The 14,637-nt window shown below is 40.6% G+C and overlaps 1 protein-coding gene across 2 annotated transcripts in view; it reads right to left on the reverse strand.

Moving 5' to 3' along the window:
- The window catches only part of CHM (CHM Rab escort protein), a 51,189-nt gene that overhangs the window by 29,328 nt on the left and 7,224 nt on the right, over nt 1-14,637 (reverse strand). The window contains exons 2-6 of one of the 2 annotated variants that reach the window (XM_058813989.1): nt 11,577-11,643; nt 5,512-5,584; nt 4,219-4,343; nt 392-531; nt 18-352 (exon numbers count right to left, since the gene is read on the reverse strand). In XM_058813989.1, coding sequence (XP_058669972.1) covers nt 18-352; nt 392-531; nt 4,219-4,343; nt 5,512-5,584; nt 11,577-11,643 — 740 coding nt within the window. Of the gene's footprint in view, nt 1-17; nt 532-4,218; nt 4,344-5,511; nt 5,585-11,576; nt 11,644-14,637 lie in introns of both variants that reach the window. The other variant, XM_058813988.1, reaches the window with a different exon arrangement.

Below are 14,637 nucleotides of genomic sequence, written 5' to 3' on the forward strand. Positions count from 1 at the left end.
AGTCATTCAGTTCCTACCTTAGAAACCAAATCAATATTAAACCTTCTGCCTTCTCTAACAATTTGAGAATAGGTGATTTTCTTTGGTTCTTGGGCAGCATTTTCAGAGGGTGCAGCTTCTGTCTTTGCCGGTTGCGGAGCGGAGTCGCCGTCGGCCGTGCTGGGAGCAGCTCCAGGGCCAGGGGCTGCTCCTGCCCCGTCCCCTGCAGCTGCCCTGGCTGCCTCAGAGCAGCTCTGGGGCTCCTCTCCAGGGCTCTCCACTGCTGCATCCTCTTTCTCAGACCCTGGGGAAGCCTCCTCCACTGCTGGACTCTCCTGTGATCCCAGAGGAATCCCCTCCACTGCTGGACTCCCCTGTGATCCCAGAGGAATCCCCTCCACTGCTGGACTCTCCTGTGATCCCAGAGGAATCCCCTCCACTGCTGGACTCTCCTTCTCGGGCCCTGGGGACTCCCCCTGGGCAGCAAGGGCTCCAGGCACACGCAGCTTTGGCAGAGCACCAGCTTCTTCAACACCTTCAGCTGAATCCTGACTGATTAAAAACACAGAGGGGAAAAAGAGGGGGGAAAAGTCTTTTTGAAGAGTCTTAAAAACTTGTTTAAAGTTTTGAGTTGGTGCCAGAGCAGAAACCTCAAGCATTTCTAGGAAAAGCATTAGAATTTCTTTATCCTGGCCCATTCAGGTATTCCACCCACTAACAAACTCTGGTTCTTTGGCTGCAAAGCTACAATTCAAGAGACTATTTTTATTGAGGAGAAAAAACAGCAACAAAAATTTGAGTTTTTACTTTACATATACTTAAAAAATAGAAGGGTCTCAAAAAGAAAATCAAGGCCCTCATGGTGAAACAATACACAGCTACATCAAGAATAGAAATGGACTATTTTGAAATAAAACCAGTAACTTGATCAGGTGTTCCCTACAGATTAACATCCATGAAATTGAAAAGCAAATATGCATTAAAGTAATTAAGCTGAGATTCTGTCCTGAAGAAAACAACATTTGACAAGCTTTACACAACCGAGCTCCTCTGCAGCCATGATCCCAGCAGAGAACCAGACCACTTGGACCCAAAGCTTCAGCAAAACTTTCAAATTGCTCTTTTAACTCTGCCCTTGCATTCTAATGAGCTGTTCAAGCAGCAATGCTGTTATGCAAGTGCTCCAAATCCATGCACAGGGCATGAAGGCAGCCAGTCACAGGAGGGACATTCCCACAGAACATTCACTCTGCACAGTTCATTTCCTGTCCGCAACATTTCTTTAAAATTCCCCTCATAAAGCAGCCCTCCACTTTTAATCTCATCTTCTTGTTTTATGTTGAACTTCAGTGACACCTCCCTGAGAAAGCAGGACTTTTGAACTTGGTTTAGTTTACACTACCACTGAGATGAATCAAATCAGTGTCATTGCAAGTGAAAGGAGTTCAGCAATAATTCCAAACTATCTTTTTATCTTTCTACCACAAGCCATTAATGCACTGAATAAACTATTTAATCTTGCCTGGAAACTAATGAACTATGATTTTAAAGGTGACCTGCAAACAGAGTATTAATAGGATGGTTAAAATTCCCAGAACAGCAAGGAATTACTCAGCACCAACACCAAAATGCTCCCTCACACACCTGCAGATGGAAGCAGGAGCAAGATTTCGGTTCAAAAAGGAACAAAAACCTGGGATCCTTTAAAAATTGCTCCTCATTTATGAACTGATGGAGCTCGCATGCACTCATGAAAAGTTTGGAAGTGATCTCCCAGCTTGGGCAAAGTCACCAGGAAGCACTTAACTCATGACTGGGTAAAATATTGCCCTGGGAAATGCAGGAACTGCTATAAGGAAGCACTAATGAGAGAAGGCTGTTTCTGTACATTAATGATGTCTTTTTGCTTCAGATTGCCAGCATTAAGTAACTATAAAATATCAAAGAGAGATAAGTACTTTGTCAAATGTTGTTCAAAAAAGCAATCTCTGCTACAAATAAAAATGAAAGTCAATTATATTTTGGGGTTCTATTTTGATTTTGGGTTTTTTTAAGGATTTTGGAACAGTGTTTGTGAAAACTGCAAAAGCTCTTCCCAGTAATTCAGTAACTACAATGAAGCTTTTATTTAACTCATCCTAAACCTTTGTAACACAAAATTTCAGAATAAGGTTTTCTTTCTAACTTCTCCCAATCTCAATGAACAGTTAATCTTATTTTAAACATACTTGATTATTACTTTTTAAAATCAAAATAAACTTGGATTCATATCATCATACAGTGTATTTTTCTATATCATTCTGAAAAGCAGTGTAACAGAAATATTTACAAATTTTAAATCTCTATTCAGTTCCCATTAAAGAATAGGTAAATCTCCATGATTTCCAGCTCCACAGATTTTATAATGAGAGCCCAAAAACGGAATATAATCTAAATTCATGACATCCTTCCTATAGGACCAAATATCCCTGAATAATGTAAGAACTGTCTATAAAAATGACTCAAATTGAACTTCTGTACAGACAATTCTTCTCCTAATTCAGAAGAAAATAATACATCTGCAGACAAATTGTTGTGTAAATTTAGAATATTATCTTCCACCATTCATCAATTAATGGTACTAACAAAGGAATATCTTAAAATGAATGTGTCTTATTAATGCCTTGTAACAGCAACCCCTTCAGATAGGTCAAATGAAAAATTGCCAACCAGCTGGTTAATTTATTCAGCACAGGTGTTCACTATTTATTTTTCAGCCATTTGCCTTTTTTCAATCCAGCTTGTTGTAGACACAGTATTCTTTCCCTTTGATGGATGCACTTTGTTCTAAGGCCATTCATTTCAGATTTGCACTGTGTATATTATACTGCTACCCAGCTGTTTATTCTTTCAAAATAAATGTTTCATGGTTACTTCATAGGAGTTACAAAAGTTAAGCAAAAACTATAGAATCTAGGCAGAACATGTAAATTGTCAGAAACACAGTAATTGACTCTCAGAAAGTTTCAAGTTCTTTTGGAGAACTTTTTCTTTGCCAGGTTTATTAATCTTATCCTTGTTCCTTGGGAGAAATGGGGTTTTTCTTGGTGATGACCAGGACAGACAGCACTGTACTGAGCTAAGCTGAATGCTTAAAAGCTCAATTTTACCCAAGTATAATCTCACTTCTAAGTGTGAAATCTCAGTGCCAGGGGACTCATCTGGGAGCCAGCTATCAGTCAGAAATTATACACAAAGTCAAAAGACTACAAAACCTTTCCCTCTGATTTAATCCTGCTTCTGAACATTATTTATTATGACAACAGGATGACAATTACAATATCCAAGTGCTATTGCTTTAAAATAAGCATTGCATTTTATCTGCAATCCAGTCAAGCACCATTACTGTGCAGCACTGAACCTTGGAAGAGTCTCAGTCTGTGACCTTCACATTGTATTTATGTAATTCACACCTTTTTTCCCCTACTTATGGTGTTTACAGACAGAAATCTGTATTTCTTTATGAGTATGTGTCAGCATTTCATTTAGCTACCTATACCTATGGTATTTTCTAAGGGATTCAAGGTTAAGTTTACAGAACTATCTCAAAGAATTTCCTCTCAAGAATTCTGGAGAATGTTCAGTTCAGTACAAAATCCAGAAGAGAAAAAGTAATAAATAAATAAATAAATACACAGTTCAGTTAGTTATATTTATACTCAGTGGATTTAACTTCACTAAGTTAAATTCATTGCACATAAAAAGGACAAAGGGAAATATTACTTTATCATTTCACCACAAGTATTTCACAGTTACAGTACAGTTGCCCATTTGTGTAGTTGTTCTTTTGTATGTGGTTCATTTTACATGGATTTAGGGGTTTAATTTTTGATAATGAGAACAGCAGCTTTTAGGCAAATTAAGAATGGAAAAATTTAGTTGAGGGCAGTGCACAGCTGCCTACTACTACTAATACCTAAACACAACACTTGTGTTTTCTGCTCAGAAGTAAATCACAAACTCACAAAGTTGGCCAACAAATTAGACTGCACCCAGAGAGGCCATTTAGGAAGGATCAGGGTGTTTCAGTGAATTGATTCCAACAAAGCACAAGGACATGAGAACATTTCAGAGGTCAGGGTTGCATTTTGGGACAATGTGTAATGTGGCAGCATGGTGAAACCCTTACAACCAAAGTACAATATGATAATTTACTCTGGGCATGCAAAATTGCTCATGAATTTGTACTTTTCTACTTACTCTCCAAAACAGAAATCTTCTACATGTTGAATAGTTTTATCCTTGCTGCTGAGAGGAATTGCTTCTTCATCCTCAAGGATCAGTTTTCTCCAGTCCTCACATTCATCACTGAGATCTGCCTTTTGCTTAAAAGAACAAGTATAAAATTACATATTGTACTGTACAAGCTGTTCTTGAGCTACAAATCTCTCTAGACACAAATAATATGTACCATCTAATAATATAAGGGAAAAATAAACCCTGATAACTGTCCTAATGTTTTTTTTTTCTATTTATGTTTTTTGAGTTAAAACACTTAGAGCTGGTTACTTTATCACACCATGCCAACATTTGCACTACAGCACTGGCCCTATTAATCTGAAATACAGTGTTAAATGAAATAAAGCTCTCTCTTTAGTAGAGAGCTGAATGTAACTTGGAATGCAATCTCCTAAAAGGCAGGTTTGCCACAGCCAGGGTAGGTCCAGATTCTGGGACAAAGCTCTTTGAATGGAAACCATATGGAAAAACCTGGTGATCTGGGGGATTGTATTAATCTGTGCATGCAGGAATCCCTAAATCATACAACACAACTCACAGAATATGAAGCTCTGGCACTGAGCAAGTGCCCTGATGATGCCAGGAGGCAGCACAGTGTAAAGAGCAGGGTGAGACTGAGCTGAGGAACTTCCATCTTCTACACCCCACAGGCTCTGAGCATTTCTGTAAATAACAGAGCAGCCCCTGCTAATCCAGCCCTGGGCTCCATTTCCTGAATAAATCTCCTCCCTGCAAGATTTCTAGGGGACTGCCATGAATCAGATAAACTTTGGTCATTGGAAAATACACTTTCAGCATTCATCTTTTTGTCCTGGTTACAGGACATTTCAATGGGAGGATCCAGCACACACTTCTCTGCCTGTAAGGAAGAATCAGCTGAATACAAACGAGACAAACAAAAGGGCTGAAACATCAGAGAGAGGAAAATAATCCAAGAGGGAATGGAGAAACCAGATTATCCTAAAGGAACTGAAACAATGGTGTAGTTGCTTCTCTTTAAGCTCAAGAAGGCAGAAGTGTGGCTGAGCACCAGGCTGGCCTCAATCAGACTGACAAGGCAGCACATCAGAGCCTCACACTGCCAGGCCAGATGGGTGAGGCTCAAGCAGCAAAGCTGGGAACTACAAACCTCTTTGATCTGTCAAATGACCAAAGAGCAAAAGCAGGGAGGTGATTTGTCTTGAAATAAATCATGCAAACAACAGAGATTCAATGGTAAGGAGGCCTAAAAGAAACAATTTGGGAAATTTTTACCTGATTTTCTTTAATCCAAGATAATAATCCTGAAAAACTAAAGCTGGCCCAGTTTCCACCATAGTAATTTCTCCTGCAAAGAAAAACAACAAAAGGAAAACCTGTTGGACAGGTAAAACAACTTTCCCAGATTTAAAGAAAAAAAACCAACCAAGTATGATACATTCAAAACATTTTACATGGTAAGATTTTTCAGATGCAGAATAGATGAAAATTAGTATTTTGCAAAATTTCCATTTTCCTCCTTGCATGCATCTGTGACCAAACACACTACAGTCCAAAATCAAATTATTTGCAGGGTAAATGGATAATGCTGAGAACAACACAAGGGATAATGTGAAGAAAAGGAAAACAGAGATAATACTGCTTTTTGGCCAAGACTGGCTCTCTTATCCATGATGTCAAATACAGGACAGTGCAGTTTATTGTTTATCTACTGCTTACACAATAGATTTTGCCTGTTACAGACTGTGAAGCTGCTCTGGCAAAACACTCACTGAACTGCATGTACTGCAGGTGGAGCCAAAGGAACTGATTTGTACCAAGTGATCATCCCTCCCTGAGCACTTCCCAGTTTCTATTTGCCACCTTCTTGCTTGCAAAAAGATTATTTACTGCTTTTAAATCAGAGAAAATTAATAGTTCTGCTGTTAAGCAAAGAAAGTCTCTGCTCTCTCTTTTTAAAATTTCTCTACCAATATTTCTCTAAACATCTGTTGGATCAGTTGGCTTTTGTTGTCAGATGGCATAGCACATCTTAAATACTTAACTCTGAGAAGAAAAATAATAAGAGTAATTACATTTTAAAAAGTCACCAGTTCTTGCAAAATTAAAGTTATTTCAGGATTTAACTCTATTTTCTGGCAATGTGTACTGGCACTTCAGAAGCCTCAAAGATACCAAAAATACCCTCCAGAACAGGTAGCTATAGGGAGGAAGATAGGGTTTGCATTTTAAAGAATAATGTGAAGGCTGTTAAATCAATCTTATCATAACCTCCTCCACTTTTAAATTGTAGAGATCAGTGTGATACCAGTGAAAAGCTAAATTCAGGTTAGATTCTCCTGCCTAGATTTACAATGGGCTGCTTTTGACAGGGCTGATGTGCACTGACAGAGCCTTCACAGGAGTGTCAGCCCCGCTCAGCACCAGGGGCTCTGCTCTGGACCTCGCTGCTTACTTAGCATATGAAGGACAGATGTCTGCTGAGCACTGCTAATTGCTCCTGACTACAAACTGACCTAAAAAAGTCTTTCAGCTCCTGCAAGGCAACAGTGAAGAACATAAATAGGACATCTTCTGTAAAGACAACAGAATGCAGCATTCACTGAATGAATAAAGGTGGCTCCAAGAAGGGATGGTGGTGGTGCAGGCCCTGCCCTGCAGAGTGGGCAGCACTGGGCAGCACAGCTCCTCCTGCAGATGGGTAACACACAGAGCACAATGGGGATTAAATCCATGCCCTGAGCAGCACAGCTCCTCCTGCAGATGGGAAACACCCAGAACACAGCAATGGGGATTCAATCCATGCCCTGAACAGCACAGCTCCTCCTGCAGATGGGAAACACCCAGAACACAGCAATGGGGATTCAATCCATGCCCTGAACAGCACAGCTCCTCCTGCAGATGGGTAACACACATAGCACAGCAATGGGGATTCAATCTGGGCAGCACAGCTCCTCCTGCAGATGGGAAACACCCAGAGCACAGCAATGGGGATTCAATCCATGCCCTGAGCAGCACAGCTCCTCCTGCAGATGGGAAACACCCAGAGCACAGCAATGGGGATTCAATCTGAGCAGCACAGCTCCTCCTGCAGATGGGAAACACCCAGAACACAGCAATGGGGATTCAATCCATGCCCTGGGCAGCACAGCTCCTCCTGCAGCTGGGTAAGACCCAGAACACAGCAATGGGGATTCAATCCATGCCCTGAACAGCACAGCTCCTCCGGCAGATGCTCCCAAGCAGGAGCTCCAATCCTCTGCAACAGGAGCTCACCCTGACTCTGTGTGACTGACATGGGGAGCTCCACAGCTATTCCTGTTTGGTACCACACAGACCCCAAAGCAATGGGGATTAAATCTATGAAATGCCCAATTCTGTGAGATATCAATCTGTAAAAGACACTGACAGTTGCATGTGATGGTAACTTCAAGCTTTGTTTAAGCTGTCAGTGGTGCAAGGTAATTTTTTTAGGTTTCTTCAGATTCTACAGAATAAAAAATTCAATATCCATGTATTACCTGTCATTTCAGGGATTTCCAAAAATCATGAAGATTTATTTTTAAGGAAATGTGCTGCTCAGGTTGCAAGTTTCTTGAATTTGGAATACAATATACAGCTGCTGGAGCAAGCAATGCCATGATCACAGAAATCCCAGAAAAAATCTGCCTACAATTAGGAGTGGGTTTCTTGATTCTCCACCTATATTAAGTCATGCATATTTAGACTATTTAAAGTTCAAACTGTCAGTAAGAGAAATTAACATTATTTTCACAGAAAGTTACAAAAGTTTGTTTGTGAGCTGTCAGACATCTTTCATGCGAACGTTCCTCTTTATCAGCTTGGATTTCCTTTGAAATTATTTGTTTTACCCAGTGTTGAGGCAACCTAAAGTGCTGAACAAAGCACTGCACAACCCTTCTGTGGAGCTCCATGCATTCTCAGGAGCTGGCACAGCCCTCTCCAAAGGAAAAGGAACCACAGCTGTCCCTCCTTGCCTGGTGTCTGAGCACCCTTCCCAAGCTCTGTGATGCCACCTCAAATATTCATCTCCTCAAGTAGCAACTTCCAGATTTTTTTTTTATCCTGGAATTTTAATTAGTTTCCCTGCACTAAATGATGAATCAGGATTGCTTAATTTTCTCATCTGAAAACACTAGAGAAGGAAGACAGAGCAGACATGATTACTGACATAATGAGCAAAGTTTATAGCAAGTCTTGAAGAGGAATTCTGAGAAGAGCTGACTAATGGTTTTACAATTAGGACTCCTTTGTAACCAAATATTTCTGTTAGAATTGCCCTGAAGATGAACTGAGGAATTCCTTTAAGTAATGGTCAAGATCAAAGCTTAATTACAGCTAAAATATTGTCCCAAAATCTCCAGGCCAAAGCTCCCCTCTTCTCTTGCCATATTAGCAAACAACAAAGATGGATTTTCTCTCCCTTTTTTAGGGTTATAATCCAATTATTCCCTAACTCAGAACAGGAATCATTTTGAAGGTGCAACAGCACAGGTGGAAAATACTTTTTCTACCAAGTTAGAGCACAGATGTTTTCCTTCCCTACCATACATTAGTTCCTAAATTATATTTGCTCAGCTCCTCCCATGTTACCTGGATTTCACCTGAACTACAACACTGCTCTTTTTCCTTTACAACTTTCAAATCTCTAATCTGCAGTTCAGAGCTAACAGCAGAAAAAGTTTTGCAAACTTTTGGAAATGTAGCTAAAGTACAATTTTACCTCTGCAAGAACCTTGTCTCTTCTCCTATGTCACCTTTTTACTTCAGTTACCAGGACTGGAATTTGCCAATTATTTCAATCTGGACCACTGAAATCACAAACTGTTTCTGACTGATTACCAATCTGAATCTGAATGAAGGAAATATCTCATGTGCCCCCAGGGTGACACCCAGAGCTGCTGCTGCTGCACAGAAGCTGCTGATGCCTCAGGATTCCCCCCAGAGCTGCCTCAATGTGACTGTCCTGCCTCTGATCTTGCAGAAGGAAGTCCTGAGCCATCAGAGCAGCTGTCCTTTCCTCAGGAACTTAGTGCCACATTGATTTTAAGGATCTGAACACAAAATGATTTGTGTTTCAAACCCATAAAGTTTCCTGTGTCACCTATTGGTGCTCAGGCAGATGTACTGGACATTCCCAGGCTGGCCCAGTGATGGGGTTTAGGGGCTGCCTGGCTTCCAAGAGGGATTTAACCCAAACAGCTCCTGAGGTCCTTCAGCCCAGCAAAAGGGTGGGTGATGGTGGCAGTCACTTGTGCCACATCACATTATATCCTGGGATATGGACATGACCAAAGGGAACCACCATGGCCCAGCTGAGACCATGTCTTACTCTCTAACACCTTTGCTGTGAGAGTGCGTCCTAAACCAAAATAAACAGAAAAAAGACTTGTTCAAAAAAGCTCAAAAGATACCAGAATTAACAATTTTCTGCCTAGTATTCCTTATTGAAATTAAGTAATTTCTTTGTTTTTCTTGCTGCTCTAAGCAGGTCAATTTCTTAAAGGAATTGACCTGCTTAGAGCAGCAGCAGTTTTGCTCTCTGGCTGCTGCACTCCCACAGCTCCCTCATTTCACAGCAGTTAAAGATCCAAAAGACAGATGTACGAACACACAGGGTCTTTTACAAGTTCTGAAAAAAAAAGTGAGACAAATTGTCTAGCAGGAAGTGGAACAAACTACAACCAGGGATCTTGGACTGGGGAGGTACAGGAGTAAGGCCCAGCACAGTTTTGGATGCTCAAATAGAAAATTTTGGACATAAGGAACACTCAAGTGCTCTACAGGCAAAGTAGTCAAAAAATAGGAAAGGTAACAGGTGTCAAGAACTGCCCAGTTTGCTCTACTTCTCCCAGAAAATAAAATTCTGCATCTTGACCCTCCTTTGCCTTTGAATTAAATTCTGTGTGGAAAGATAAATAAGCCAATGAGGAAGGATGTAGACAATAAAACTGCAGCCTACAAATGTTGTATTCCAGATGCTGAATATCAAATACAAAATGTATCTGAACATGCCTCACCCCTAACTGCCCCATCCCCAGTAACCAAACTGGGGCATAACTACAGATACAGAATTAAAAGAGGCAAATAAACAAAGGATCAAAAGCAGAAACTTGAGCAAGTGGTCAGGAGAAAATCTTCTGCATGTGCACAATTAGTACAGGAAGCATATTCACTTCAAGTAATCCACTTTTAGTCTTGATCTACCTTTCTCCAGCAGCTTCAAATTTAAACTAAGTGCCAATCTCCACATTTTAAATTGCAAATTACTTTTCTAAATCATTTAACAAATATCCTTGAAATTTCACATGTCAACAGCTCATTAATATCTACAGCAAATGTAGCTCTCTGAGAAGAAGCACAGATTTTATGTTTATTGAGACAGATAGCTGGCACAGAGAAATAGAGCTCCTTCAATTACTAGTTGGCAGAAGCTAACTTCAGTTTAAAATCAGTCTACAGCAATTTATGGCAACACTGCAGTGAAGTGACTATTTTGAATAAGATTAGCTACTGCTGATGGCAATGCTTGGACAGTGTTTATAAATCAAACTCAGAAGTCAGTATTTTATAATAGGCCACTTCAGAACTATCTCCCATAATCACCTATGCAGTATATTATGATAAATGCAAACATGGCTGGAGATTAAAAGTAATAAAACAAGGTACACAAGGTAATGAGAGCAAGTAAACTATAAACAAAGACTTTATGCATGCATATATGTGAGCAATATCTGGTGCCTGACTTAACTCAGGCCTTTGTTCCCTGCAAAGATTAATCAAAGCAGCACATCCAACACAGCTATTTCAGTAACCCCAAATCTCATTTCTTTATGAGAAAAAATTTAATTAATAATTCTGGTAATTAATGAAAGGAACAATTTACTTTGATAAAAGGTAATATTCATCATAGCTAAAAACAGGCATGGATAACAGAAATCAGAGTTCCAGTGGCCAATACTATTACAGACTTTGAAAACAAAAAAGTGAAATAACACAAGTCATTCTCATCAAGAGAATGGGATAATTCTGTCAGGAATGAGAACCAAGGCACTAAACCTGCAGCCATTCCTGCCTGGAGCAAAGCAGGAGCCATGACAGCATCCTTCACCACAGCACTCACGCTCCAAATCCCTGAGCCAGCTTCCAAAAACTGCCCGCTCTATTGATGGAAATAACACCCCCAAAACAAGGCAGAGACAGAAACATAACATGACTGGTGCCAGAGGAAGAGGCAGGAGTGCTGCCCACACTGCCAGAGCCACAGAAACCCCTGCAGTCAGTTCAGCCCAGAAAGGGAAGTGACTGGAGGAACTTACGAATCCACGTGAAGAACTCTCTGGCCACTCCTGGCACACGCTGCTGCAATGATGGACTCGGGCAGACCTGCAATGACACAGGCAGCTTTCAGAACTCACCAGGCAATTGAAGCCATTTATTATAATGGTTAATAGCTTCTGAAAAATAAAAGAATTAAAAGACACTCAAAAATATATTAAGGGAATTGCAGCAGTAAGGCAATGTAAAAATACACTCACAATATTTGGATAGGTAATCTAAAATACACTCACAGAAGAAACTTTGGAATTAGAATATTTGAAGAAGCAGAAGTGGAAGCCAATAAGTTAAAGTGACCTGCCAACCCGTTAGGATCAAGCCAAGTACAACAGTAACTTCAGCTAAGTAATGGAAAAACATGCCAAGGATAACAGGAAGAAGACCAAATTAGGAAAAGCTTAAATTTTAACTAAGGAAGACCAAGAATTCCCGGAAGACTCCGCCTGCCTATGAATATGCATGTAATAAATGATGTAATCCTTGTTTAAAATTGTATAAAAACCCGCTTTTGCTGTACATAATTTAGAAATCCATTTTGTGATTTCTCCGACGCGTCGTAATAAAATACCTCCTGCTTATCTGACTTAGGCTGAGTCTCGTAAGCAGTTATTCTCGCCTTTTGGGGCAAAATTTGGCATCACAATGATGTGTTAGAAATTGCAATAATGGTACAACTTGGTCAGAAGGCAACTCAAACAAAAGAAATTTTACAATGTGAGTCACTGAAATTTTTAGCCTCATGCTACTAAAATAATGAACACTATTCTGTGCTCTTTAACATTTTGCTGAATTAAAAAAATAAAAATAAAGTTGCATTTAATAACTGTATGGAACATACATACCACTTGCAAACACTACTAAGTTAAAGCTTGGCACCAGCATCTTCTCTCCACACCCTGCTCTCATAACCACATTGAGCAATTGCCAGCACAATGACCCCCAAAGCTCAGTGGGGTGCTCTGTACCCACACCTTGGTAATGCTCACAGGTATTACCTGAGGGCATTTCTGTTCACATCAAAGTCAACAAAAGGACTGTGATTGTCCTTAAGAGTGATATCCCTCTCAAAATCTCCCACATTATGCAATTACACTCTACCTAATCAGTATGTTTTCACTATATCTAGAAAAAAAAATGTAGCAAAAAACCACACCAAAAGGCTGTGATAGCTCTGCCAGCAATACATGCTTGGAATGGCACAGGATCCCACTGGAGCTCAATAAATAAATGGGGCTGTTCTGTAATGTCTGCTCCCACTCACCAGATTTCACGTGCCCAGTTCCACACCTTGGATTCTGGAGCAGGTTCAGAGGAGCAGGACAGCTCCCCAGCTAAGCTCTGTGGCACTAACTTTCCCCAAATCTCTTTTGCAATGATCTGTTGGCTGTTTAAGCAAGTAATTCAGGATCAGCCATTAAAATCCCAGGGACTGGTATTAAAGACACTTAGGCCATGTATTCAATTAAGGGATGAGATGAAAGGAAGTGAAAGGAGCTTTTGGCTGATCTGATTTCCAGCAGCACCAGAAGCAGCTGCAGAGACAGAACTGGAAGGGAAAAAGCAGCTGTGGAAGGGCACAACCCACTCTGGCTCACTCCATGACAAACTTCATCTCCAGCAGAATTCCAGGCCTGTGCTGTCTGTTCCTTACACAGAACAGTGCCTTCACCAACAAATACACCCTGCAGTCTAGGAAACATCCTCTAGGAGCTGGCTACACAGGCCACAGCTTCACCAACTCTTCAAACCAGCAAAGGCCAACAGAATCATCAAAATAAAGAGGTGCAACTTCTGTCCTCATCATCTGCCCCTCCTGACCTCCTTCCAAATCAAATAAATGGTCAGTTTTTGGAGAGCAGTTCCATGGTGTTGTCCAAAAGTATAAATATTTGTATCAATACAAAGAAGGAAGTGTAAGACAGGCATGACAAATTTTCCAGGAAAATAGCTACAACTTCTCAGCAAATTTTCTGGTCTTAATGATTACTTTTTCAATGGATTTTTAAAAAATCCTGGTTTGAATTGATAAAGCAGAAAAAGTGAAAAGAGTTTTGCATTGCTGACCTTTCACAGAAAATGAAGGGTTTAACACAGAATTAACCTCCAGGGCCAGGAGGGATGAACAGTTGCAGCAGTGCCTGGGATGTTTGTTTCACAGACTAGAAAGGCCAAAAGTATTCAGAGTTGAATTTTTGGAAACAAGAGCTCATAACACAGACCACTGTGACCAAGGAGAAAATACCTAAGTGCAGCACACACTTCAGGACTGCCATGAGACCCTGGCAGCACACAGCCATTACATGAGAGCTCCACACTCAGCTGTCCCCCCATGTTTATATATATGGTTCATTTTGCTCCCTCTATAAACTATCTGGAATAGAATCTACAACTACTCTGTGTTTGGAGTTCCCAAAAAAGCTTTTCTTTCCCTCATTGGGGCACAGAGAGTATTACTCTAGAAATGGAATAGAGAAACTTGTTTCTCCTTCCTTATTGATAAAAACCACTGAGAAAGTGTTGTAAAACATCACCAGTGCTGCCTGGCTGACCTGGGCCGAGTTATAGCTACCAGGGCATAACTGATTGCTGCAAGCTTGATCCAATTGATACTGTGCTGGAGGTCTGTTCTTCCATTAACCTTGGATGAAATTGTTCCCTGAATTAGCTTCCTCTCTCTTGAAAGCTGGCATCAATTTTCTTCACCAAGCCTGTGCTTCCAAGACATCGTGGCCCCCCACATAGCCAGTGGTGAGAGTGGAGCATGGCTGGCACATCCCAGCTTTGGGAGAGGCTCCCAACACCTGCTGCAACAGGACACCCTTTGCTCTGGGGGACAACACCTCAGGAAATCCAAGAAATAAATAAGAGTGTCACATGGCACCAGTTTCTGAATTCTGTTCTCCAACAGAAACAAGGATACAGGGAAAAGAGGCAGTGCTGTCAAATGCAAGTTACTCCTATCTGGGACCTGATTTGCATGGTGGTTACTGAACAAAAGTCTTTTCCAAGAAAGAAGGTTCTGGATAATTACAATACAATTAT

Source organism: Ammospiza caudacuta, chromosome 14 (assembly GCF_027887145.1).
Source record: "Ammospiza caudacuta isolate bAmmCau1 chromosome 14, bAmmCau1.pri, whole genome shotgun sequence".
Lineage (NCBI taxonomy): Eukaryota > Metazoa > Chordata > Aves > Passeriformes > Passerellidae > Ammospiza > Ammospiza caudacuta.